Source organism: Colias eurytheme, chromosome 18 (assembly GCF_061535395.1).
Source record: "Colias eurytheme isolate Ceu_HAF_F1 chromosome 18, ilColEury1 Martin Lab GWU primary, whole genome shotgun sequence".
Lineage (NCBI taxonomy): Eukaryota > Metazoa > Arthropoda > Insecta > Lepidoptera > Pieridae > Colias > Colias eurytheme.
This window is the reverse complement of record NC_142997.1, coordinates 3,865,821-3,892,528: the sequence shown is the minus strand read 5'-3', so window position 1 is coordinate 3,892,528 and position 26,708 is coordinate 3,865,821. Positions and strand designations below refer to the sequence as shown.

General features: G+C 32.3%; 1 protein-coding gene across 3 annotated transcripts in view; it reads right to left on the bottom strand.

Annotated features, from left to right (window-relative positions):
* Nucleotides 1-26,708, bottom strand: part of LOC149900532 (nephrin-like) — an 84,154-nt gene that overhangs the window by 719 nt on the left and 56,727 nt on the right. For 2 of the 3 annotated variants that reach the window (XM_090112635.1, XM_090112633.1), the window contains exons 2-12: nt 15,415-15,587; nt 14,091-14,217; nt 12,496-12,692; nt 4,021-4,131; nt 3,505-3,705; nt 3,015-3,178; nt 2,358-2,511; nt 1,667-1,797; nt 1,262-1,421; nt 583-921; nt 178-453 (exon numbers count right to left, since the gene is read on the bottom strand). In XM_090112635.1, the coding sequence (XP_089968761.1) occupies nt 178-453; nt 583-921; nt 1,262-1,421; nt 1,667-1,797; nt 2,358-2,511; nt 3,015-3,178; nt 3,505-3,705; nt 4,021-4,131; nt 12,496-12,692; nt 14,091-14,217; nt 15,415-15,502 (1,948 nt within the window). In that variant the 5' untranslated portion in view covers nt 15,503-15,587. The remainder of the gene's footprint in view (nt 1-177; nt 454-582; nt 922-1,261; nt 1,422-1,666; nt 1,798-2,357; nt 2,512-3,014; nt 3,179-3,504; nt 3,706-4,020; nt 4,132-12,495; nt 12,693-14,090; nt 14,218-15,414; nt 15,588-26,708) is intronic. The other variant, XM_090112634.1, reaches the window with a different exon arrangement.

Sequence of the window (26,708 nt, the reverse complement as noted above, 5' to 3'; positions counted from 1 at the left end):
TCAGTTAGTTCTTATTGTAATTTATTATTTTACAAAAGTTATGTTTCCTTGAATCATAATGTGTTGAGGTTTATGTTTCATTGTTACTACATTTCCGAATATAAAAGTTTGAAATATTCTAGCGTGTTTTTCTATTATCTATCCTGTTAAGTCAGTAAATAAGGTGTATCTAATTACATTTCCACCATGGAGCGCCAGCTGCATGTAACAAATTCTCAGTAGGCCGTAAAAGCAAAGCCCTGGAACACCCATATCTATTACACGCGGAAGCTCCAGCTTCATCCCCAATTTTCAAGGTTCCTAGGGGTCCTCTCACAAGCCAGGGCACTCCGCCCCCCTGCGCCAGGGCTTGGCTCACTCCGAATCCCATTGCGCCTCGCCGTTCAAGAAACAATGATGCATTCGAAGTAGACATGCGCCACACAGACACTTCATAGTATGTGGCATTTTCAACTGAAAATACGAACGTTATCCTTACATTATTCATATCCTTCTATAAAACCAATTCAATAAAAGTGATAGCAGGTTATACAGGATATATAGGAGCAAAATAATAACAAAATAATTGAAAGTAATGATTACCTGGAACACATCTCATTTGAAACTCCTCATATTCATACGCCAGATCACATTGCTGAGGTTGGGGAGGTCTCAACTGTTCCAACGTGAATAATTTCTTACACGGTTTTTCTTGAGATGCTATGCCGTTACCAGCTTCACAACTGGCGTCTATAGTATGGGATAATGTCCCGGTTATTTGGCTTAGTGGCAAGATTGGAGACCCAGTTGTAAGATGCTGCATCTCCTCATCAAATGGTTGAATGTGCCAAAAGAACGTATCGGGTTCTGGCAAGCCCCGAACGTTGCATTTCAGTGTCTCTTTAACTAAACTAATTCCTGAGCTTATACATTCCGGTGGATCTAGAAATGGAATAATATTAATAATTATCAATTTTTACATATTTAAGTGACTGCACAATTATTAAGTTAGTGAATGAATAATTAAAATACGATTTCCAATGATTCAAAATTGCAACATTTGGTTGGGATTTTTACTGGGAACTAAATTGCTCTAACAAACTCAGAAACTAAATTATTCGCAAAATTTTGGGGTATCCGGGTAACGTTTATATTTTTGCAGAAAGAATATTTACGTATTACTTATTTTTACGTACTTCGATTGATATCATTTTACGTATCTAGTATTATATATTTACGTAAAGTAAAGTATTAAATTATAATTTTGTTCCTTAACACTTACAATAAACAATAATACTGATGAATTCAGATCTTGTTTCACCAACACTATTGCTAGCAGAGCAGGAGTAGCGCCCAGCATGCTTCCGATCAGCTTCTTCTACGATTAGAGCCTGGTTGTTCGTCTCACTGCCCCATATGCTGTTTGGTTTAATTTCTATTTCCTGCAATTACAAAGATTTTCTGGTTTGTATTCAAAATAAATGATTCACTAATTTTTTAGTCAAAAACTGTTCTTTTAAATTTGAGAGCTTTTCGGTTTTTAAAGATTTAAACATACTCAATTAGTCAAAAATTCATAAATGATCTATTTCATTTAGTGATATAATTTTAAATGTCAAGCTAGTATTGTTAGGACTATGGATGTTTCGCAAATAAATAAGCCTGTATTGAATGCTATAGTACTTACATTAAAATACCAAGTGTAGTTTTCAACAGGTGGGTTAGCTTTAGTGTCGCATATCAAATGCAGTTGGTCCAGTTCTAAGACCTCGTTCAGTCTTCCATCTCCTTCTTTTATTATTTCTACTATTGGGCTATCTGAAATGTCAATGTTTAGGAGTTAACTGCAAAGAGTAGTGTCATTTATTCTTGTGCTATTTACTCTTTGCTTCTGTTAATCTATGTAGTATTTGGTGTGTCCCTGTGTTACCAAATCTAATTGTTGTCAATGTTGTAATTGTATGTAATTGTTTATTCCATTAGCCAGTAGTAGGTGCCCATTTTACTTATATAGGTACTTCTTTACGAGGAAAATATTTAGCAGTTCCTATTCAGATGTGAGTCAGATTCAACAAAATGTATGTTACCGCTCAGATCAATTAAAAAGAGGTCTAAGAATTTTTCCTTGTGCGTCATAAAATACCTAGGCTTCAGAATATAAAAATACCACTTGTTCGAGTCTATCGGTATCGACGATCACTTCTTGTGAAATATTACCCGGCTATAGCCAAAATAAAAATTAACACGGATTTAAATCAAAACAGTACGTTTGATTTCTATGAACCTCTATCTTACGTATTGTCAAGTAGGAATTAAGTAAAGATAGTAATCTAATGTTTTGTTTTAGTTCCATCTACCGTACCACAGTAAATACTCACAGGTAACGTTCAGTACAACCACATCAGCTTTGGAGTCTCTGCCGGGCGCCATGACAGTGTTGGTTGCTATGCAGGCTAGAGTTGCGCCATTGTCGATCACAGATGGCGTTAATTCCAAATACGATACAGCTGTTTGAGATGAATTGTTAACGCTCTGAAAAAAGAGAATTAGTTTTGAAATAATTAAAAAATTTTTTTACTATACATATAAACATAAGTCGGGTTTTCGTTCCTGACGTTATAACTCCAGAACGCACGAACCGATTTCCACGGTTTTGCATTCGTTGGAAAGGTCTCGGGCTCCGTGAGGTTTAAAGCAAAGAAAAGGTGTCTCTGGTGGCGAAACGGAGTTCGTCCGGTTTGCTAGTTAAGTATATATATATATTAATATATATAGTTGTTAAATAATTGGGAAATTAAATTGGTTTAAATGGAATAAACATTCGTTTCAATCCTGGTGTAGTTCGTTTTTTACCCGCGTGTGAACCATAGGCCAAATATTTTAAAACTTTTGTGTGTGTTGTGTTTGTAAAACGAGTACATATATTTTCTACTCTAGATGGAAAGGGAATGCTCTTATGCTAGAGTTTCTAATCCACCCTACTATTAGGTACTGTAATTTACAATATTGTTTTGAGATTCTTGTGTACATTTTACCTGGTTGCTATGCTGCGTTAGATGCTTATTATCTAACCACCATAGAACATCAGGTGGTGGGTAAGAGCCATGCGCTATACACCTTGCGACCGCGGGTTTCCCCGCCTGCAGCACGTCACCGTACGTCCCGCGAACCCAATGTATGGACACATTGTACGCAGATACTGTAAAAGTTAATTAAATTCTTCATTTTCAATCTACAAATAACTTTTAATTAAGATAAGATCACGGAAAATTAATTTACTTTAAGAAAGTTTGGCAAACAAGAAGTCAATTTTGTTGTTTAATGTTTAAAAGTAAATGAATAATTTAACGAGATCGCGAAGAAAGATACCGAGTCGACAGTATCTAATTAAACCATGTCATAATGCAATGAATACAATCTGAGTCTACCTAGTTCGTTAAAAAAAGTCACGTACAATCAGTAAAATAAATACAAGCCAATAGATAAAAAGGCAATTGTTTTGTCCCTAGACTTCACATTACTTACAGTATAATTCAATTTCCAAGGCAGTAATAACTGGTTGAGTGAGGTGTGTGTTGCTGGCTCTGCACGAGAGTGATTGCGCATTGTCCCTTGTTAATGGGAGATAGAGTTCATTTTCCCGTACACCGGGAATGTCGCTTATGCCGTCCGATGCGTCGACCAGGTCTTCACCGGAATACCAACTAATTCGTGGTGGAGGCCTTCCTATAAGGATATTGTTTTTCAAGTTTGTAGTGTTGATTGATCGCATGTTATGTTGTATATCGAATGAATTAAGGATGTTTGGTATGTAGACAAGTATCAATAGAATAATAAAGATCATAAAGTTTGATATTACATCAAAGACTATAATTTAATACATTATAATATAATATATCTAAGGTTGTAGAGATTAATCATTTACATGATTTAAAGATGAGATGATGATGACAGATGACGATGATAAGATGGTTGTTTTTATTTATTTAAAAAAATATTGCTTCGAAACCATTGCAAATAGAGTTTTAAGCAGATATTTACCTCCGATAACAAGACAGCTTAAAACTAAGGTATCTCCCTCGTGATATGGTCCAATCTTATTTTCAACTTTGTTCCCTAATTCATCCAGGAAAAACGGTTGGCTTGGTAACACTGAAACAAAATTATATTGCTGAAATTAAAAACTCTTAATAACTATACATAATCATAACCCTTCAAAGAAAACGCATTTCAAGATGTAGGTAATGCGAAATATTTATGTGAAAGAAACATAAAAGATAATAAAAAGAAAGAAAAGAAAGATAGGTATGAAATATAAAGGCGTCTTTTAATTTAAAAAAGTCAGTGAGGTATTCGTCTGTTGACTATTGAATTTAATATTCTGTTATATTTAGGTCATAGTAATTATTTTATGTTATTTATACATTTTATATAAAAATGAATAAAAAAGTACAAATAAACATTTAAAATACACTTTTCATAAGCCGATATCTGAAATATAGTTTTACTACTTTATTACCGTTTAAAAAATAATTACATCAATATTTTCTATCCTTAACTATAGTTTTTAACCAGTAAGATTAAAAGCTTAATAAGTACAATAAGTATGGTAGTCATGACACGTTTAAAAGATAAAAACATTTTTGTTATTACTTTCGCAATAAACGCAAGGGAAATACGTGGTATACTAGAAAAGAGGAAAATTTAGGAATATGTCTCCAATAAAAGAGTCGCTTTCAACAAAACACCATTTATCACCAAAGTTCTCATTTACGAAGCATTTTAGTGTGACATGACATTGGTATAAGAAAGTAATTTATAAGATAAAAGTACCTATTAAAACAACAATATTAAAACTTAAAAAAAATGTATCGAAGCTCAGTATCACATTTATATCATACATGATACACATACATAACAAAGGCAAAAATAGCAGGTGTTTAATCAATAACAATTTATATTTATTTTTTCATGTCATTATAAATAATTACAGAAAGACGTGGGTGGGGTGCGTCGGAAACGAATTGAAAATATCTGACAGATGTTTATTAGACTTGAGCTAAATTGTTTGGTCAACATATCCACAAATAATACAATACTATACATATAATTTACTAGCTACGCCCCGCAGTTTTACCCGCAGTGCTCCGCTGCTGTTGGTCTTAGCGAGATGATATAATCCTATAGCCTTCCTCGATAAATGGGCTATCTAACACCGAAATAATTTTTCAAATCGGACCAGTAGTTCCTGAGAGTAGCGCGTTCAAACAAACTCTTCAGCTTTATAATATTAGTATAGTATTTGAAATGAATGCATGAATGCATGCCCGAGTACCGAACATGAAGGAAATGATGCGAAATGTAGGTATGTGTAAGGAAGGTCCCAGTGGCATTTTTGTTTGAATAATAAACGTGTTTATTTTCATGACTGCTTTTTGTACTTAATTTTATGTTTTTACAAAAGTTTGCTTATTATAGAAGAGACTTGTGCTTGGTCCAATCTATTCCAATCCAACAAAAGAGAATTTTTTTTGTAATTGGACCGTTTTTTAAGAGCTTTTGTTATTACAAAGGTCATCTTTATTCTTTACCAAGTGACGTAGGATGTATTTATATTGTTAATGGAAGTCAATTCGAGTCAATCGGCTAGTCAATAATAATTTTTATATAAATAGAGCTAAAAATCTCTGTAAAATAATAGGAAAATAGTTATGGTTTTCTATACCTACGGTTTTTTGCAAATAACGACATATCTTTCAGTCATAACTCGGCTTTATCCTCTCCTTAAATTAATATATCGATTTTCTAATTTCCAAGTATTCACGTTGATATTAATATTATATTATTATAATTTAAACGCGAGAGTGCGTTTGTATATGAAAGAGGAATTATTAATTATTCACTGGCGTTTGCTTCATATTTAATTTAAATCCTTATATCGGAAGCAAACATTAAATTTCAAAGTATATTATATAATATATTATATGTTAAAGGTTATACAATATGGTTATGTGTTAAAAGTCATTCATTCTGTAAGTTATTGGACATTGAATGGAATTTCAGTAATTGCCCTCTTATAGAGTAGAGTACTTGAGTATTATTAATCAAAAGTATTACTCTATTTCCTAGATGTGTTATTTACCTTCACTTCTTTTAATGTTGATATTATGTGTAGTATCCGAAAAAATAAATAACTTTGAATCGATAAAAGTTCTGAGGTATTATCCCTCAGTTATCCTGAGTGGCAACCACACATAAATTTACGTTTTCTATTACCTATTATTTATAATTTACAATGCTATTGTTGTGTGTTTGTGTGTTGGAATAAATGGTTTCTTTCTTTCTTTCTAAAAGCTGGGTTCAACTCCGAGCAAAATCTAGCATGAGCCTAAGTTGCAAATGGTCTACTGCTAAAATTATTTTCCAAAGTTAGCTTTTTATATCCCGAAATTATCTTCTATAAGGACAATCTTTCAAAACCAGAGCCCTTTTTGTCGTAACAATTCATCGTTTCGGGGCTTCCTGACAGTGTCATTAATTCACTACAATGTCTTGGCACGGCGTAATAAATTAAAGTAACTTTATTGCACAAAAATTATAACTTTAAACGTATTATTAGATGTAAAAACAGCTCAAAAGCGATTTCATAACATGGGCCTATATTGATAAGCACAACCATAGTAAACCATTCCCATTAGAAAGGATGTCATATCACAAATCTAAATGTAACAAATTTTATCCCAACTAATATTAAAGTTAGTGAAAGTAACTCCGTCTGTATGTCTGTCTGTACATCACGCCTCAACCACCGAACCGATTTGGATAAAGTTTGGTACCGAGATAACTTGAGACCTGAATCATAACCCTCCTTTTGCTTTGCCGTAGTCGGGTAAAAAGGACATGTTTGTATGTTTTATTCCCGACATGTTTTATCAAAGGATAGGTTATAATTTTTATCCCGGGATTTTTACCACGGGAACAGGAACTGTGTGGGTTTTTCTTTGACAACGCGGGCAAAGCCGCGGGCGGATTGTAAATAAATGTAACAAATAAAATAAAAAAATATTTCACTTTATTCCGAATTCGAACGCAATAAGTAAACACACAATATTGGTGAAGCCAAATAAAAATGTGAAATTGCTTTTTTTCGTTTAATATTATACTTTTTTTACATTAACTAGCTTCCCCGCGTGCCCCGCGGTTTTACCCGCATTGCTCCGCTCCTTTATTGGTCTTAGTGTGATGATATTATATAGCAAGCCTTTCTCGATATATCATTCAACATATCATTATCTAACAGTGGAATTCCTCGATAAATAGACTATCTAACATAAAAATAATTGTTCAAATCGTACCCTTGTTTCCTGAGATTAGCGCATTCAAGCAAGTAAATACACAGACTATTTAGCTTTATACTACAAGTATAGATTTAGTAGGTACTCTACTCTATGCCCTAGATTGTGTAGTACATTTATCTGGAAATCGTCATTGAAACTGAAACCCTTTTCATTTATCTTAAAATCTGTGCGATTCTCAGAAATTACGTATTGCTTATATAAACTAGAATTTATTATTTTTAACAGACATTAGTGAAAAGAAGTTTTCAGTTCGGTTTCGGTAATATTTTTGTATCTGTAAGATGATTTTGATAAAAACGCGAAATTAATATTTTTTTCTAGTAACTAACATAATAAAAAGGTAGTTATGGATTTGTTGAGATTGTAGTTTTTATGAATGTAACTTTTTAATCAAAACTGGATGTAAATATTACATTCATGTTAATAAAAGTGAACAGTTTTTTCACGTTAATGTTTTAATTATAACTGTTACTAAGTGGTCCTAATTTCACGAAGAATGCTTAAAGGACAAAAGTGCTGAGTCATCTTTATTGATCGCTAAAATTTACGCTTTCCTTCCACTAAAACACAAGAGTCATCATGCTCTTAATGAGTAAGGAAATGTACTTTCTTGGATACCAAAATTGATTTATTTTTCATCATATTCACGAATCTAACAATATACTATATACTTTAATATTATAAAGCTGTTTGTTTGTTTGAAGGCGCTAGTCAGTAATCTCAGGAACTGTCAGACTTGAAATATTCTTTCGGTGTTAGATAGCCCATTTATCGAGGAAGGCTTGCTATATAATATCATCACGCTAAGACCAACACGGGCGGAGCAATGCGGGTAAAACCGCGGGGCACAGCTAGTCTATATTATAAAGGAATAAATTGTGTTCATTGTTAGGTCATGAATAGGATTCTAGAAATGAAACTATAAATAAAAGACCTCCTCTATATTTAACTTTATTTACAAAAGCCGTTTAGATGTTTCATTAAATATTTAAAGAATAAAAAAGGAAAAAAGAATAATATAGAATAAAAATATTAAATACAAATCAGTTAAATGAAAATTTTAATCCCAATGATATTATAAATTCGAAAGTTTGTGAGGATGTGTGTGTGTTTGTGTGTGTGTTTGTTACTCTTTCACACAAATACTACTGGACCGATTACAATGAAATTTGGCACACATATAGAGGGTAACTTGGATTAACACATAGCATAGTTTTATCTCGGAAATCCCAAAGGATCGGGAACTATGCGGGTTTTTCTTTGACTGCGCGGGCGAAGCTGCGGGTGGAAAGCTAGTAATTGTAGGTATAAAATTGAAATTATCCAGATAAGGTTAAAACGTTTCTTTTTAAATTCACCATATTATTGAATTCGTTTTTATAGATTCAGTACAGAGTATTTAATTTGTTCTGATTTGTTACGGTCTTAATTCGTGTACCATTTACATAATATGACAAATATAATAACAATGGAATTAAGAATTAGGTCAATCTCAAGTCTATCTCTCTTTAAGGCGTTACCCGGCAATTTCGACTATGTTCAACCTCTATAAAGTCTGGTACAACATAAAGCACAATACCGAAAAAAATATATAAAATAGGATGGTCTTTGATCTTTAATTGCTCGCGAGGAATTTTTTCCAAAGTTAATAGATTTCTAGAAAAAAAATGTGCCGTGGTCATCGATTTTTTCGCAAATACTCTATAAACTTCGTAACCTGCTGACTTAGAGCTCTGAAAATTTTATGTTTAATAAATTATCAGTTACACAACAGTCCCTGACGAGGATTTTTTGTTTCACTGATTAGTATATTTTTAAATACAAAATGCGAGGAAAAAAGAAGGTGCAGCGGGAGAGGTTTGAGATCCGTCTAGTATGGTCAAGGTTATTAGCGCATGTATAAGCCTTAATATCATAGTATAGGTTCTTAATATTTTCTAATACATATAAAATTAATATCAACATGCATTATCTATTATAGGAACATATTCTTCGAAAACGAGTTATCTCAAGTCTCAGTAAACAGTATTTCTAAGAAAAGATAGGTATCGCGCTATGCAAGTTTTTTATAGAAAACTCACTTATAGGCTTTAATGGTCGGCTTTAAAACCGCTGGATATTTTTTCTTATGAAATACACGTTTTAAAGTGTGAAATAGATTATCAAGGTATTATCAGCAAGCAGTGAAACTGACTATATACTCCGCTCCTTGTGGTCTTAGCCTTCCCTTGTTCCGCGTTCCCGCGCCCACCCGGGTGAGCGCCCGTCCGATTAGGGCCCTTCTGGCCTCCTCCACTCAAGCGACAGCCCAAGCCGAGGTTCGAGATCCCCGTCAAGGGGGGACGCCCTTGTGCATGTCGCCACCAGGGTGAACCTTCAGTTCACCCCCGCGTCCGCGTTAAAATGTAGAAGCTCTTCTGGCTAACATTGAGAGACACCACACACAAAAAAAAAAAAAAAAACACCGAAATAATTTTTCAAATCTGATCAGTAGCTCCTGAGATTAGCGCGTTCAAACAAACAAACTCTTCAGCATTAAGTATAGATAACAGAAATATAAGTTTTATGTGTTGTTTCGTATTAAATTTTAATCTTTTTTTTATTTGATTTCTATTATTTGAAGATTGAAAATAAATTGTTTATTAAAAAAATTAGGAATCCTTTTATATTTTATGGTACTGGTGTTTTGAATAATTATTAAATAATTCAATATTATGATAACAAAAATAATAAAAATGATGTAAGCTTTAATTTATTTTTATAATAATTTATATTAAAATTGCGTAGTATTCGAGATAATTTATTTTAAAAAAATATTTTAATATAAAAAGATACAACTTATTATTGCTTTGAATGTATAATCGTGTCAAAAGGATTTAAATAATAATTAATTATTTGCAAAAGTGTTAATTTCATGTTAAAGTTTTGCAATAACGGCAAAGGCTATCGAATCGTTTTACAATTTAAGAGCGCATATTCTATTTAACGCAAGTCAAAAACTCCGCGATCTATTACGATAGATCGCGGCTTGCGATATCCTTTTACTATGAACAGCATAGGTCCACAGGAGAGCGCCGAGCAACATGTCCTCTCTCTGGAAAGGCTCGCTGCCGACTGATTTTAATCGGGTCACGCGCAGTGTTTTATAGTACTTTAAAAAAAATTGTAGAAAAATAATAGAGGTACCTAAGTTGATTTTTTAAATTTTATCTTATAAGTAAGACATTCTTTTATTGCAATATGTATAAATTATATTCAATAAAGTCAAATATCTTGGTGAAAATAATCATTTTGTCGACTATAATTTCTAAAAAAATTCACATTGTTCGGATTTTAATTTCGTAAGTTAGGAGTCCAAAATAAAAAAATCTTTTAACTAACTATTTTAATAAGGATCTTTGCAGTTAGTTAAAAATAATTGTGTGTTAGATCTGTTAGCAATTTCAGATATTTTTAGCTTCGAAATTGACACTAAAAGTGAAATCAAGTAATCATCGGCTCAGTTATCTTGATGGTATTCAGAAATACTGTATTAATTGAAAAAAACTCTTAACTAACTACATAGACAATAAAATTTCCTAAAATTATTAGTAATTAATATGTTTGTAAGATACGTGGTTGATGGACAATCTGGTTTGAAAAATCACATATTTGAGCCAAACAGCGCACGGACCGCGTACACGGCCTTAAGACTAAAACCTGTTTATAAATAAATGTACCTGTAAATTGTATATTATGTATTGAATATCTGATAAGCTCTAATCATTTTGTAAGTAGTAAAATATTAATTATACAAAAATGTTTTTGTAAATTTACTTTCCCGTCATATAGGTACATTTTTCTATGAAAAGATAGCAGTAGGTATGGTACCTTTCAATATTTCGGAATTTTTTATACGCAAATTATTTTTTGAATCTAGAATGCATGCGGCATTTAGGTAGCACAATGTTCTTAACCGCTATTTTTAATAAAGTAGCCTTTTAAACCGTTAAAATTAATTTAGGTTTCACACCAAATAAACATAATATTACATGATTAATGCCAGTAGAACGTATACCAGCTTTAGAAGTAAAAGTTTTTATTATTCATACAGCGTGTGTAACATACAGCGTGTGTAACTAGCTTTGCTCAGCGACTTCGTCTGTGTGCAGATTGACGCAGCGACTGACCCGTTTACTGGGCCAAAACAATCCTTTTTTAATCGACACCAAAAACGGGACAGATTTTCTATTCGTACGGGTTTAGCCGCCAGCTAAAAAGTTTTGTTTTCTCTGCGAAAGTTTATCTGATCGATATTTTGTAAAAAAAATAAAATGATTGATAGAACCAGACAAGTAATAATAAGTATCTTCTTAATTGCACATATTACTTAATAAGTAAATAGTTATTACATGGTAATAAAAAAAGACTATAGACAATCCAATTTTTTTTGTATTCATCAATTTCCTAGCTTTTTCTTTTACATTACAACTACTGTCCCTGGGTTACATTGGAGATCTTGTGCAAGTGATTTTAAAACCAACCGTTAATAAAAACGATGCCTACTCGAATTTCAGTATGTTAGATTTCAATTTTATAAATCTTCCTGAAATTTTAATAATAATAATGTTCGAACTCTTCAACTTTTTCACAACTTTATTTTGCGCACGAGCGAATTGTTCTTGACCCATTTCCCAAAACATAATTGGCCAGGTGTTCCTCAAGGCACAGTTCTCGGCCCACTGAATTTTGTAACGTTGGCATTTGTGTGCGAATTCTTTTAAAAGGCATAATAATATTTATTATTCTATTTGCGCGCTAAAACTCTAGTCTAAACAAATTCAAATGCAAAGAGTAACCTTGTTGCAAACCGTTTTTTTTATAGGTCAAGTTTATTCAATATTACAGCAATATTATGATAACCAATCGCATTATTACATTGAAATATTTAATAGTCATTGAATAAACAAGAAGTTGCATCAATATTAGCGAATCATCTATAAAACCAAGATATTCTAAAAGGAGACAAATTAAAAAAAAAATTACAAAGAAGTACTTATCTCAGTTACATAAATAATAGTATCTTCCTCTACTCTACGAACCTGTTGGTTTTTTTTAATAAATAAATAAATAAAACCTAAAACTCATATAAGTAACTTACCAACTAGTTCAAACTTACCTATAACAGTTAAATTAACGCCTATATTTCTGGTAGGAGCTTGAAGGAAGTCCACGCGGCAATGGTAGAGAGCCTGGTCATCTCCTCTCAAGTCTGATATCACTAATTTAGTTGGCTGCTGGCCGACATCTGCTTTTAATCGACTGCTGGTATTGAATGAGGTGCTGGACCACTCAGTGCCGGTACGCGCGTCGAAACTGAAGAAATACGAATTAATTAAGAATTAAGAATCTGAGTTCAGACACACGTTCGGACTGTGTAGATCCAGTCGATTATAGCTGTTTTGTAAATGTTTGCGTTAAGCAATGAACTGTTTGTATATATTCTTCTTAAAGGTTCTAACAAGCATTATCTATATATTTGATCTTAAAAGTGATTAACTTCATTTATAGATTTTTGGTGCATGTTTCTTGTGACAACTTTTCCGGTGAAGTGAATCAGTTTTTTGTGAACAATAATTAATACTTAGAACCAATAGGAATTGTCGATACCCAGTACGTTATTAAAATTCTTTGTGGTAAGTATACAGAAGCCTTATCACTTGTAAGAAAAAATGACGATCAGTAAAGCCCTGTCTATAGTGAGGTAAATCATTTATTTATTTACCTATTGAGTTTATGTCAAAGTTTTTATATGGATATTAAAATAGATAGAAAGAAAAATGAAATATCACAATATATTTTGTTACCCATAACAACTTTCTTTTGTGAAGATGAAGCCATACAATTGTTATTGCTAATATTCCAACCCAAAATGGGGTTGTTTTATAAGAAATTGGCCCACAAAATTATATACTGCGAGTATTTAAAAAGAAAACTAAAATTGAAGCCAGATATAAGCAAGGTTAAGTTCGTAAAATTTTGAATTAAATGAAAGTGTTATTATTCATAAATTTTTCTAAGATAAACCTTGTGAAAGCAAGTTAAATAAACGATCACGAGTCTATCGTACAGAAATTAAATTTCCCTTTATCGAAAATAGTATTTAAAACCAAATTAACGAGACAGAAATATTAAAATCGTTTCAAATGTTCTTTTTTGTTCTGGAAACTAAATCTAAAAGTATCAAAAGTTATTTCAGTTAATTAAAGTACAAATTTCGCCTCGGTTCGGAAACTATTCGTTTAGGAAAATGAGAAAATGTACGGGATCGAACTAAAAAGAAGTATAAAAACACTTTTCTATTGATCAGTCTCTTTGGCGTTTGATACTTTCCTTTTGTACAAGTTCTATTCTATATTGTAAGGTTTTGTATTGTTAGTTTACTGATGGAACCAATTTTACCAATTATTATGTATTATGTAATTAAATAATTTTTGCTTCACTAATTATTATTTTTGAAATTTAACATTTGAAAGAAAATATAATATGTCAAGTATAGTAATTAGTCAGAGTTAGTGTTAGAAGAAACGCTTACTACCTAACTACAAATACTTTCGTACTTCAACTAAATATTGAGTTAAAAATGTTATTGAAAGTACCTAACCTTAGCATATTTAACAAATTTCGGCTGAATTAAAGTTGCATGAGAGCTCTTTTTCCTTCCTCAGCCTAATTATATGTATTAAAAATTGTATTGTATTGTATTGTACTTACCTATAAATAGGTACATTGTCTTTGTACCAGACTAGAAGCATCAATTCATCATTTATAGTGTCGGGTGTTGAGTCGCAGTATAACGTAGTACTGCCACCCTCCAAGGAGTCCTGCCTTGAAACCGGGCCTGAAAGTAAACAATATTTTCTAAGGCAAGTTTTTTTTGGAACATCAAAAAAATTTTTTTTGCTGGCCTTGGGACAGAAAAAATACATTTATCGTTTCAAATTCAAATAAACATGTGTTTGTTTTAGTTGTGCGTGTTAAACCCTTTTTAAAAATAAAATGATCCCTCGCCTTTGAAGAGAAAGCTCATATTTACGCTACTTATTTATAATATGAGGAATTTGGTTTAATTTTCATATATAATATCACGATATTTACATTTAAATATTTGCAGTCGACATTTAGATACACAAATTGAAACATATTTGAAACGCTATATATAATAATTTATAATCGCATATTCAATACGTTTCCAATTTTAGAAATTCAATTCAATCCGCCATTTGAATATTTACGTGTAGTATTTGGAAATAACTACTCATTTTAAATATCTATTATTATAAAGAGGAAATGTTGGTATGTATTGTATGGTTTTCACGCATAAACTACTGGACCAATTTTGATGAAATTTGGCACACAAATTTGAAATTTTTCTCGTCGAAAAATAGATAGTCCATTTATCGAGGAAGGCTATATCATATATCATCAGGCTAAGACCAGCAGGAGCGGAGCACTACGGGCAAAACCGCGGGCCACAGCTAGTAAAATATATAATGTTAAAGATGGCAGTCGTCGAACAATAGTTTGTTTGGCCTTCATTAAGTTTCTGGTTGAGCCTTTATGTACGAAAACGATTGTTACTTAAATAATAGGATGAAAGCCGGAGCTTAGGCTTTTATTCCTTATTTATTAACCTGAACACCACGACTTTTTCTTGTGAAAAAGTTACAATGCTATTTATTATATTTGTTACGATACAAAATGCCTTATTACATAATATATAAGTAATTTTGTATAATATCCGATAACATCTTTGAAAAATTTAGCCTACTGCTGGTGGAAGAGTTTTTAAGATCAGTCCAGTAGTTTTGTGTAAACATAACAAATATACATACAAAAACACAATTCTTTCCTATCTTTATATCTCTTTACAAAAAGGTCCAGCAGAAAAAATTAAGCATTTTTATAGCACATGTCTTATTCTGATACACAAGCTGCGTACCTACATGTATTATCAAAAACCGTGACAAAGTAACAAACATACATCCACCCTCACAAACTTTAATTTATAATATTAGTAGGATTAGTCTACACTAACCATCGGTCCCAGGCACGAATGAAGCTATGGGTATGAAAATAGTCATGAAGTATATGAGCGCCGCAGAGACGCGCATCCTACGGTCCATCCATGCCTCCACGCTGCGCTGTCATAGGCGTAGTGTAGAACCCATTTGTTGATGAGCTCTCTGCTTTACATTATTTGGGGACTACCTGGAACAAAATATTAAATGTTAATTGAGACGTAAAGTTATTGCTGGCAGCAAGCGTACCTAAGGTTGTCTGTAGAGTATGTAGAGACATATGTATATTATGAGTTCATTGCTTTACATTATTTGAGGTCTATTTGGAACAAAGCTTTTCAATTAAAATATAGTTTGAATAGAGGCAAGCCAGTGATCAGTTGTCTGTAGAGAACGTAGAGGCACATGTATATGAGCTCTGTGCTTTATATTATTTGAGGTATATCTGGAAGAAATATTTTCAATTAAAATATAGAACTATAAGAAAATTATACACAGGTAGTAAACAGCTGTGATGACGAAAACTTAATAAATTAAGTAAATTTTCTATTTGTTATATAAAAGGATACTGTTTATAACATTTAACCAAAACTTTATTAAATAGATAGAACAAGAATAGATATAATATAGATAAATCATAAAATAATTAATTTAGTTATTTAAAACCATTGAGTATATAATTAGAAAACGATAGCCTATCTACATATTTAAGATCTGATATCTATTTATGGCGTTATCTTAAAATAATCAAAAGCCAAAGTTTTGCAATCAAGTTGATAGGAATTAAAACAATACAACATGGATGTATAATTTATTTCTACGAAACAGTAAGTCAGTAAATCCAATAAAATAGGATATGTTTTCGTATTTTGGTAAAAGAGACTGACCTGACAGTTTCTGTTAAGCCCCTGTCCCATTGCAGTGTAGGGCAGATGTAATCCACATTTCTACTATAAAATTGTTCACAATAAAATATTCAATTAAACACTATTTTAAACCGTCTTCAAAAAGAAGGAGGTTTTTACGACTGTATATATTTTGGTTTGTCACCCCATAACTTGTGACTGGGCGAACCGATTTCGATAATATTTTTTTAATTTGAAAGCTTTCGGTTATTCGCATTAAAATTTTGTTCTGGCTTTTCGAAGGTGGATAAGTTTTTTATTAAACAATAATTAAATAAGAATTGATTCACTCACGCACTTATAATAATACCTTATGAGATTCGATACCAAAACATTGAAGATAAAAACTTGTCTGCGGATATCTGCATATATGGAATGTGGTTTGGGAAAACCAGAATCATTAGGATGATTTTGTTTTGAAAAGATTCTCATATATGTTAAGCTTTATTAATGAACCAGTTAATTAGATTAAATGAGATCGAGATTATTAATTTGATTATGAACATCTATTCTATTCTAATATCTAATATAAAGGCGAAAGTTTGTAAGGATGTATGGATGTATGGATGTATGGATGTTTGTTACTCTTTCACGTAAAAACTACTGAACCGATCACAATGAAATTTAGCACACAAATAGAGGGTAACTTGGATTAACACATAGGATAGTTTTTATCCCGGAATTCCCACGGGAACATTCATTGGCCTTAACGAATATACCAAATATCCATGAATTACTGATGGATAGAATATGTAAATAATAAAATAATAATAATAGTTTAAGCATTATCACATAGCTCTGAATTATCTATAAGTACTAATATTATAAAGCTGAAGAGTTTGTTTGTTTGAACGCGCTAATCACAGGAACTACTGGTCCGATTTGAAAAATTCTTTCGGTATTAGATAGTCCATTTATCGAGGAAGGCTATATATAGGCTTTATATCACCACGCTAAGACCAACAGGACTGCCACTGCGGGTAAAACCGCTGGGCACAGCTAGTCTTAAATACTTCGTAATTCCAAGAGTCGATTTAAAATTTCAGTTAAGTATATCTACAAAAATAGAGTCACAAGAATAAAAAAAGTTAGTATCTAAAGAATTAATTAATTTCAAGCTCACATATTCATTATTCAAATACATTACGTTAATACAAATTTAATATTGAAAAGGTTGAATCTAAAAATAAAAAGCTCGAATGGATTTGCTAATTAACATTACTAATGCTCTTTAATTGTAAGCCCTTTTATATACTTAATTTTGGCTATAATTGAACATGTTTTATTCAGTAAAAGTTTTATAGAACGTAGCTGACCTTCGTAGGTAACTATAATGAAATGTTACCAGGAATATCTAAACTAGCTGCGTTCCGCGGTTTCACCCGCTCTGCTCCTGTAGCGTGATTTTATATAGCCTATTGCCTTCTTCGATAAATGCGCTATCTAATACCGAAATAATTTTTAAAATTGGAAAAGTAGTTCCTGAGATTAGCGCGTTCAAACAAACAAACAAACAAACTCTTCAGCATTAGTACTAGCGGTCCGCCCCGAGAACCATCCTCGTACTTCAAGGGATAGATTCCACAGCGCACGCGATGACAGAGTTTTTATTAAGGAATTTTTTACACTTTAGGTCACATTATTGCATTTTTGGTAAGGATCTCTAATTTTTTTGAAAATGCAATATAGCCTATGTTGCTCAGTGAAGATGCAGCTTTCTAATGGTGAAAGAATTTTTTAAATCGGTCCAGTAGTTTATGCGTGAAAACCATACATACATAATTACAAATCTTTCCTCTTTATAATATTAGTATAGATAGATAAGAAATAGGTGAACATGACAATAGTCACGACTTTCTTGTAAGATATTGCATGGATTTGGATATAGTATCAGATAACGAAATTTAATACAATGAAAGCGCGTACTGGTAACCAACAATGGTTCAGAATATTCAAGATTGTATCGTACATACGTATATGGTGAAGTGATTGTTATAAATCACCTAAAAAACAAACAAAAGAACATATTTAAATCTATACCAATAATATTATAAAGCTGAAGAGTTTGTTTGTTTTACGCGCAAATCTCAGGAACTGTTGGTCCGATTTGAAAAATTCTTTCAGTGTTAGATAGCCCATTTATCGAGCAAGGCTATAGGCTATATATGTATATCATTACGCTTAGACTATAACAGCAGCGACCACGCAGGTGAAACTGCGAAACGCAGCTAGTATTTATATAAACAAGTCAATAATCCTTATATACAATAGAAAAATAGAAACATGGTTTACAGAGTATTTTTGGTAAGTAATGAACCTCAATTTCTTATTTCTTTTGAAATTGGTTTGTCCTTTAATCGAATTGTCAATCAGCTTTGTAAGTTTTTATATGTATAACTTACATGTAGCAAAATGTATCTTCTTTTTGATATGTGTATCTATATTTTATACTATTACTAATATAGATTTCTTTAGAGAAATGTATTTACTTCTGCATTTCGATTCCCTTTGCTTTTAGACTACAAGCCCGCATAGGACAAAAATATGGGTCAAATGAACCACCATGGGACATATCTAGAACGATAGCAGAGCAAAAAATAATAAGATTCATCACTATGCCGTCACTTGTAAGCTGTCCAACTGAGTACAGATGAGAATTGAAAAGTACAGGTAGACTCGGTAAATTTTGGTCATATATTTTTGTACGGCATTCTTAACCATCGATAGATCCATTAAAAATAATAAGAAACCGCTCAGTGCCGTACAAAAATGTGGGTCCACCAAGTCGGAATTTTTATTTAATTTCCGAGAGTTACCGGGGGTAAATTTGGTCATTTGACCATGTACGGCATCTGTGTCATACTATTGCTATACTGCTTTTAATCCATTATTCCGCAACGCCGTACAAAAATCATGGGGACAAGGGGAAAAAATCGAGAGTTGTAATCCCCTCCCCTCAGTTGTAAGTTGGACAGCTTACAAGTGACGGCATAGTGATGAATCTTATTATTTTTTGCTCTGCTATCGTTCAAGATAAGTCCCCTGGTGGTTCATTTGACCCATATTTTTGTCCTATGCGGGCTTGTAGTCTATTTGAGATACTCTGACGCGGATAAATATTTTATGTCACTTGAGCTTTAGAGATCAATGTGTCCTGAATAAATCTTGATACTTTCTAGCAGTGGCTACTTTACTCTTACTTTGAGTGCACTCTAACTCTAAGAAGAATCTTACAGAGTTAAAGAAAAGAAATAGATCGTAAGACTATAAATTATATGGCTTACAAAAGTAGCGCTACGAAGAAATAGACACATAAATTACATTTTAAATCTAAACGAAATCGGGGCAATCTATTAGTCAATTTGACATCCTCTATTGAATTGTCATTTGTCATGTCGCCATTTATAAATCATCAATCATGAACTACCAAAAATGTACTGTTACGGAGAATTTTTTCAATAAATATGAATACATCAAAACTATATACAAATGTCAAGGAATTATATTAGGTATAGTGGACTAAATATAAATGTAATTTATATTCCGGTTGTGCAATTATATAATCATGAACTACATATTATATATGCCATATTTTTACCAACATCAACAAATCTGAACATTCTCTTTACCCTTTATCGCACCATGTTTTCTTTATAATAACAATAAACTAGCATTTACAAACATAATTATATTCGTTCAAAAGCACCCTTAAACCATTAAATGAAAGAAATACAAGTGTGGCAAAATAACTTAGAAGTTTGTATGACCAAAACGCACGGTATATAGTTTGATATAATATCAGGATATAGTAACGTTATTTCTGAATATCAAGTTCGGAAGTTACTTCGTAATTAGATCGAAAGTAAATACAATGGAATTTCCCATCAAGACCGAATAATGTAGAAGTTTTGAAGACTTTCGGCGCTTTTCTGCTTCCCTATTGTTAGTTCTTATGTTTCTTGTCTATCAAATAGAGCTTGAATTTCAAACTCAAACACGTGTTCATATTATATTGGTTTTGCGTCAAGCGCAAAGTTATTATGGGTACGAATTTAATATGAATACAGTTCTCAGGAAGGTCTATGCAAAGGACTTCTTGTCACATACAAGAATGCACCATCCAGTACAAACGATAAACATTTTTTTTATACTGTGAGATTGGGGCATATGAAATATCACTTGTACGGTGTACCTGACATTTAAAATGTATGTATCTCTTATCTAGGATTGCATCAATCTTCTATTATTATTTATTGTATATTATTCGATGGATCTCTAATCTGCTTGCAAGTGTACCTACAAAAACATTGATTCGGTTGGTTATTGACAAGCGCTTTTTTCAGAATGGATTGCAAGACCAAATTTATTGTTGCGAAATTCGTATTAGAATTAGTTTCACAACTTCTTCGTGTGTTATTTGCTCATTAAAATATGAATTAAATTAGAGAGGACATCGCTACTACACTATTTGTAACACGATTACACGAGTTAGAGTCAATCGTCTCTGTTTCTTGTTACATTGATTGGTTTTAATTGATAAGTTTATTCATATTTTTTTAATAAGATAAAAAATATTTATTTGTTAGTTGTTACATTGATTGGTTTTAATTTATAAGTAATAAGCGGCAGAATGTCTTGTCTTTTCACACATGCCCGCGGCTCGGCAAACGTAGCGTAGGACGCCCTGCTACACGGTGGAGTGACGACATCCGCAGGGTTGCTGGGCATAACTGGCGACAACGAGCAAACGACCGGGCTCAGTGGCGTGCCATGACTGAGGCCTATGTCCAGCAGTGGACAAATGTAGTCTGAAAATGTATGTATGTATGTAAGCGGCAGAATATCTACAAAGTGTATGACTCACTAGTCACCCCGCGCCGCCGCGCATGTCGCACAGATTTTGTTCGTGGTGTCTTCTCTATACGTAGTAATAATACCTCAATGATTAATATATGATAATATTCACCAAGAAATGTAAGATAAGGTGTAGGCTTTATTAAGATGTTTTCAAACTGGTCTGTTAATGCTAACACAAGTAGGAGTTATAAAATAATTATATAAAACTAGCGGTCCGCCCCGGCTTCGCCCGTGGTACATATTTACGTTTTCTCTACATAAGAACCATTCTCGTACTTCAAGGAATATAATAAAAAAATAATTATCGAAATCGGTCCACCCGTTCACGCGTGATGCCGTGACCAAGGAATACGGGTTTCATTTTTAATATGTATGTGTATAGATGTAAGAACAAGACTAGATCAAAATAAAGTATTTAAATTCACGTTATTTAATCATTTTATATTGATAATATCCTGTTCATGTTAGATTTTTTCCTAGTCTTAATTGCTAAAGTGCTTCATAATAGACGTAAATAAAATTATAGTATTTATGTATGTATCTAATTTGCATCCTCACGAAGATAAGCTATAAACCCACAAAGATAGTTTTTTTAACCTTTATGACCGCATTGATGTAAATATGTACTTACCTACCTACTTTCATAACTTAGATAGTCCAAAAATTAAAATGAAAACATTTCTTGGTAATCTAATTTTGATCGTAAATATCAAAATAAAATCATGTATTCTAAAAGTTTCAAAGCACATTATCAATGTAACATCCAATGTATGTAAGTATAAACCTTTGATATTATAACCAGAGAAATAACCTTACAAAGTTGTTAATAGAAATATTAGCATGTTCTTATTGTTCATTATTTCTTCAATCGAGGATCCTTCCAACAATATTGCGTAAAACCTATTAGTTTTATTCCCCTGTAAAGCTAAGCTGTGGACAGGTGGGTCGGATGGAAAATCTCTGGGATTTTAAATGTCTCTATTTACCTTAGTTGCCGTAGTTTTTGTTTTTCTGTTTAAACCTGGATCAACGTATTCGTGTTCCTTCTTTATAGTGATACTAGGTTTCCGCCCGCGGCTTCGCCCGCGCAGTCAAAGAAAAACCCGCATAGTTCCCGTTCCCGTGGGATTTCCGGGATTGCGTCATTTTCCCGGGATAAAAAGTAGCCTATGTCCTTTCTCGGGTATCAAAATATCTCCATACCAAATTTCATGAAAATTGGTTCAGTAGTTTAGGCGTAATTGAGTAACAGACAGACAGACAGAGTTACTTTCGCATTTATAATATTAGTATGGATTGTTGTTATTTGTATAAACATAAATAGGTTAAGATATTATATTCAATATTAAACTATTACCTGTAAGCTTCTTAATCAACTAAATATTTGTGGGTCTTCATTTGGTTAATTAAGAAGAAGACTACCTATTTACTATTGTAAAATATATCTATAGGTAGTTTTTATAATTATTTACCATTACGTTGATTTCGTGTAAACTCTAAAAAGGATACAATCATATAATGAGCCAATTCATTGTAATACACATAATAAATGCATTATTCATGAAAGCCGTCCGCCCGGCTAAAGGATTGAAATTTTCTGTTTTATTTCTTTTATATAAACCAAATATAAACATTGTCCTGACACTAATGAAAACAGAAAAAAAAATTAAATATGTTGTTTGTTAAGTTATGATATTGGTAATCACTAATCACATATGCGTAGAGTTTATACATATCATTTCGTTGCTAATTACATGCGTAGAGCTTATACATACTTCGTTTCCATTTACATAATATAAATTAGTCTCTACCAGACTGATGAGCAATGTAAAACTTGGAGAAATCTAGCCCGAAATGGGCTACCGACGGCCTCTAGGGAAATGGGCCTAGGAGTTTTACCGACTAAAACCTACAATATTGCCTTTTACAAGGCCACAGTGGTCGAATCCCTTTACGAGTCTGGTTGTTTCTATACAATAACCTGACCTTATTACGTTTCTCATATCCAACTAAGCTTGTATTGAAAATTCAAATTCATCTTCTGGTTTAGAAATTGCAAAATGAACTCGAGCTTCATTCTACAGGAAATATAAAGGTCAGTCTTGGCATTATTATGTTATAATATTGTGGTTTTATGATTGTCTGTCAGTTTAATAGGATCCGCTTCGTCGGAAATCACGGGTGATTCAAAAAGTACTTTGACGTGACTCATCAGACTTAACTATGATATGCGTGGGATTGCAACGATAGTTTGATAAAAGACAATTATTTTAATGGCAACTTTTGGTAAGGGTCACACAAAATTTAACAGTTAAATAGATTTAAGCGCACAGTATTATAGTAATTCGATTGTTGCATTGGAAATGAGAGAATTAAAATAATTATTCAATTTATTTTAATTTCATTAATTGCAATGAACTATGAAGCCCGGGACTACGACTGTAATATAAATTGTTATTGTAGTTCCTATAAGTCCCTTTGTAAGTATTATATTATTATTAATGATGATTACATGCCATGAATTAATAATTCAATCTTTGATCCTTCAATGAACCTTCATTTTAAGGCCGGCAACGCAACCACTATTCTCCAGAATCTGTGGTTGTTCATGGGCGGCGCCAATTATCGCTTTCTGACGAGTCGGCGAATTAAGTGGAATAAAAGAAATCGGTGACGCGCAAGCTCGTTTGCCAGCAACTTATACATAAAAAAATATTAATTTATTCTTCAATGATAAGTTTAGTTTTTCTTTTGTAATTTAAGAGTTGAGAAACCTTCTTAAAAGGAGTATTAAACGTGTATAATATATCAACATTATTTTTAAAATTACACTCTCTCTTACGGTTTTACTCCCAGAAGGCTAGAATGGAATATGAAAACGAGCGCTGTCTGACACTTTAGTTTCTTAAGAACTAGAATATTTATTTTCTCTTTGTTTACATATTTTGCGATTGCTTAAAACTGCAGATTTTTAACTAACTTCAAATAAAAGGAGGAGATTCTAAATTCGGTGCATACATTAGCAATGAATATATCCAATAACCGAAACACGAGGTTTGAATACCTACCAATAATAAATGGCCGAATGTAGATTGGCAGAAGTCATGTTATGTGGACAAACTTTTTGGCTCTTAGACATGTCGGTTTCCTCGCTTTGTTTCCTGTATGTATTAAAAGTAAAAGAGTGAATAATTCCGAATCCGAATCTATATATCTATATGTCCGACTCTTTTATATTAAGTATTATTGTGAATAATTAGTTTATACTTTATATTACATAGTGGGAAGATATTATCGTCTAAGATACAGGCTCGGCCTTAATTTAGGCGATAATGTCTTATGTCCATAGTTTTAAGTATTGTGTTTATATAAATTGAGTAGCATACACAGTGTAATTGAAGATATGGATAAATAAAGAAGTTTTTTTTTTAATTTCTTTTTATTTTAGACTCGACTTTGACCCACTATAAACGGACAGATTTAATTCAAACTTTGGATCAAGGATCGGTGACAATACGAGTTTATGCGTGTTTTTTAAGTTTTATTTTTTTAATCTATTTTAATTATTATATGTATATGGAAGTCGAATCCATTAATGACTGAGCCGCTGCTGCCATAATACCTATTAATTAATTTTATTCAATGCTCTTTCTGGTACATATCTTTCACAAACGTCATCACTAATTATTATATCTCGGAATTGCTGAGCCAGAATTGTTGTTTGAGCCATGTAGTACCTACTACAATATTAAAATTAATGACTTTCCTGTATTTGTATTTTATCAACATAAACAATTATTTAAAACAAAATTAAATATTATTTTTATTAGTTATCAAACATGTCAAGTATTTTTAGAAAACAAACAAATATAATAATATAGTAGGATATATAAATCTACCAATAATTACTGTAACTATTTTACGATATGATCCAATTTTGAGCATTTCATGAAAAAACCGCGCGTCATGATAATATGGCCGGCATCTTAAATCCACAATAATTAATTAGCGACGACTAAGAAAAATGCTAATATCAGAATTATCTATACTAATATTATAAAGCTGAAGAGTTTGTTTGTTTGAACGCGCTAATCTCGGGAACTACTGGTCTGATTTGAAAAATTCTAGATAGATATTGGCCGATTAAGGAAAGCTGGCATCTTCACAGTACTGCAATCACTTCACACTTATGCAATTTTACTATACAGTATGTTCAAAAATAAATACGATTCTAGTTTAAGAGTAGACTTGAATTGTAAAATGGGTGCGTTGTAGACATGTTGTAGATAATATGAAAGCTCTCATAATTTATATGTAAAATTACAATTTAAAAGTAACTCAATCGATGAACTTAATTATTTATTCTCATAATCAATTGTAAAATAGTATTGATAATCATTCAATTATCAAAAAATAATTAAATTTAATGTCATATTCAAAATAACGATATAAACAATACAAATAACAGGCACATGCGCTCACTCCCAATACAATACAATCGAAACCCTAGCACGTAAGAGATAAGGTTACATTACAATAAAAGCTGTATTGTTCAGCTATGTATGAAAATTTTAACTAACGGCGTTTACATTTTGTTTACAAAACATATTAAAATTATTACATAATTTAACCTAGGTAAAGTAAAAAAATATTCTAATCCGCGTGCCGCGAAGTAGTTATCTCGTCGAATATAGTTAGTAGTATACCTAACGTCTTTGTTTAAATTACATCACCCTGTATTAATAAACAATTGCAAAATAAAAACAATAATTGTTCACTCTCATAAGCTAGTCTGCGCGCGAGAGAGACTGGCAGACTTTTCATGATGCGTATGCAGTATGACGTCACGCCGCGCGCGTCTTCATAGACACTACACATGTGCAATGTGTAAATGTGTTAACGTTCCAGCTCTTCTTAATCGGCCAATAGTCCATTTATCGAGGAAGGTTATAGGCTATATATCATTGCGCTACGACCAACAGGAGTGGAGCCACGCGGGTGAAACCGCGCGGAGCAGCTAGTAGTATGTATATAAAGAAATATTCAATATAGAACCAACATCTTTATAACACCCTTACGATAGGTGTAACAGCGAACTATTAAATTAATAACATACAAGATAACATAAAGTCTTGGATAACATATTGCTTGTTAATAACTCAGGCCTCGGAATCACAGACACAATCGAAAATCTATTGTGTCGTGGACCGATCGGGCCGTTCGGGGCTCAATGGGTTAAAAAATACACACAATAATGTTTTGCTTCACTCTGGTTTTATATACTAAAAAAGTTACCTTTTTATAGTAGAGCCAATTTAATAGGCAACATTTGACGTCTATCAATTTTATCTTCATAGGGTGGTAACCTGCTTAAAAACATCGATTAAAGTGAATTAATCGATACGGACTTGAAACATTTGTCAATCGAACTTGAAACACATGTCAATAATTTATGATAATTTTTATTCCCAAGTAATCAATGCATTCGATTCTAGATGTCAGATTTCGATTTTTAGAGTAACGTCTCTGGTATTTAAAAAGAAAAAAGG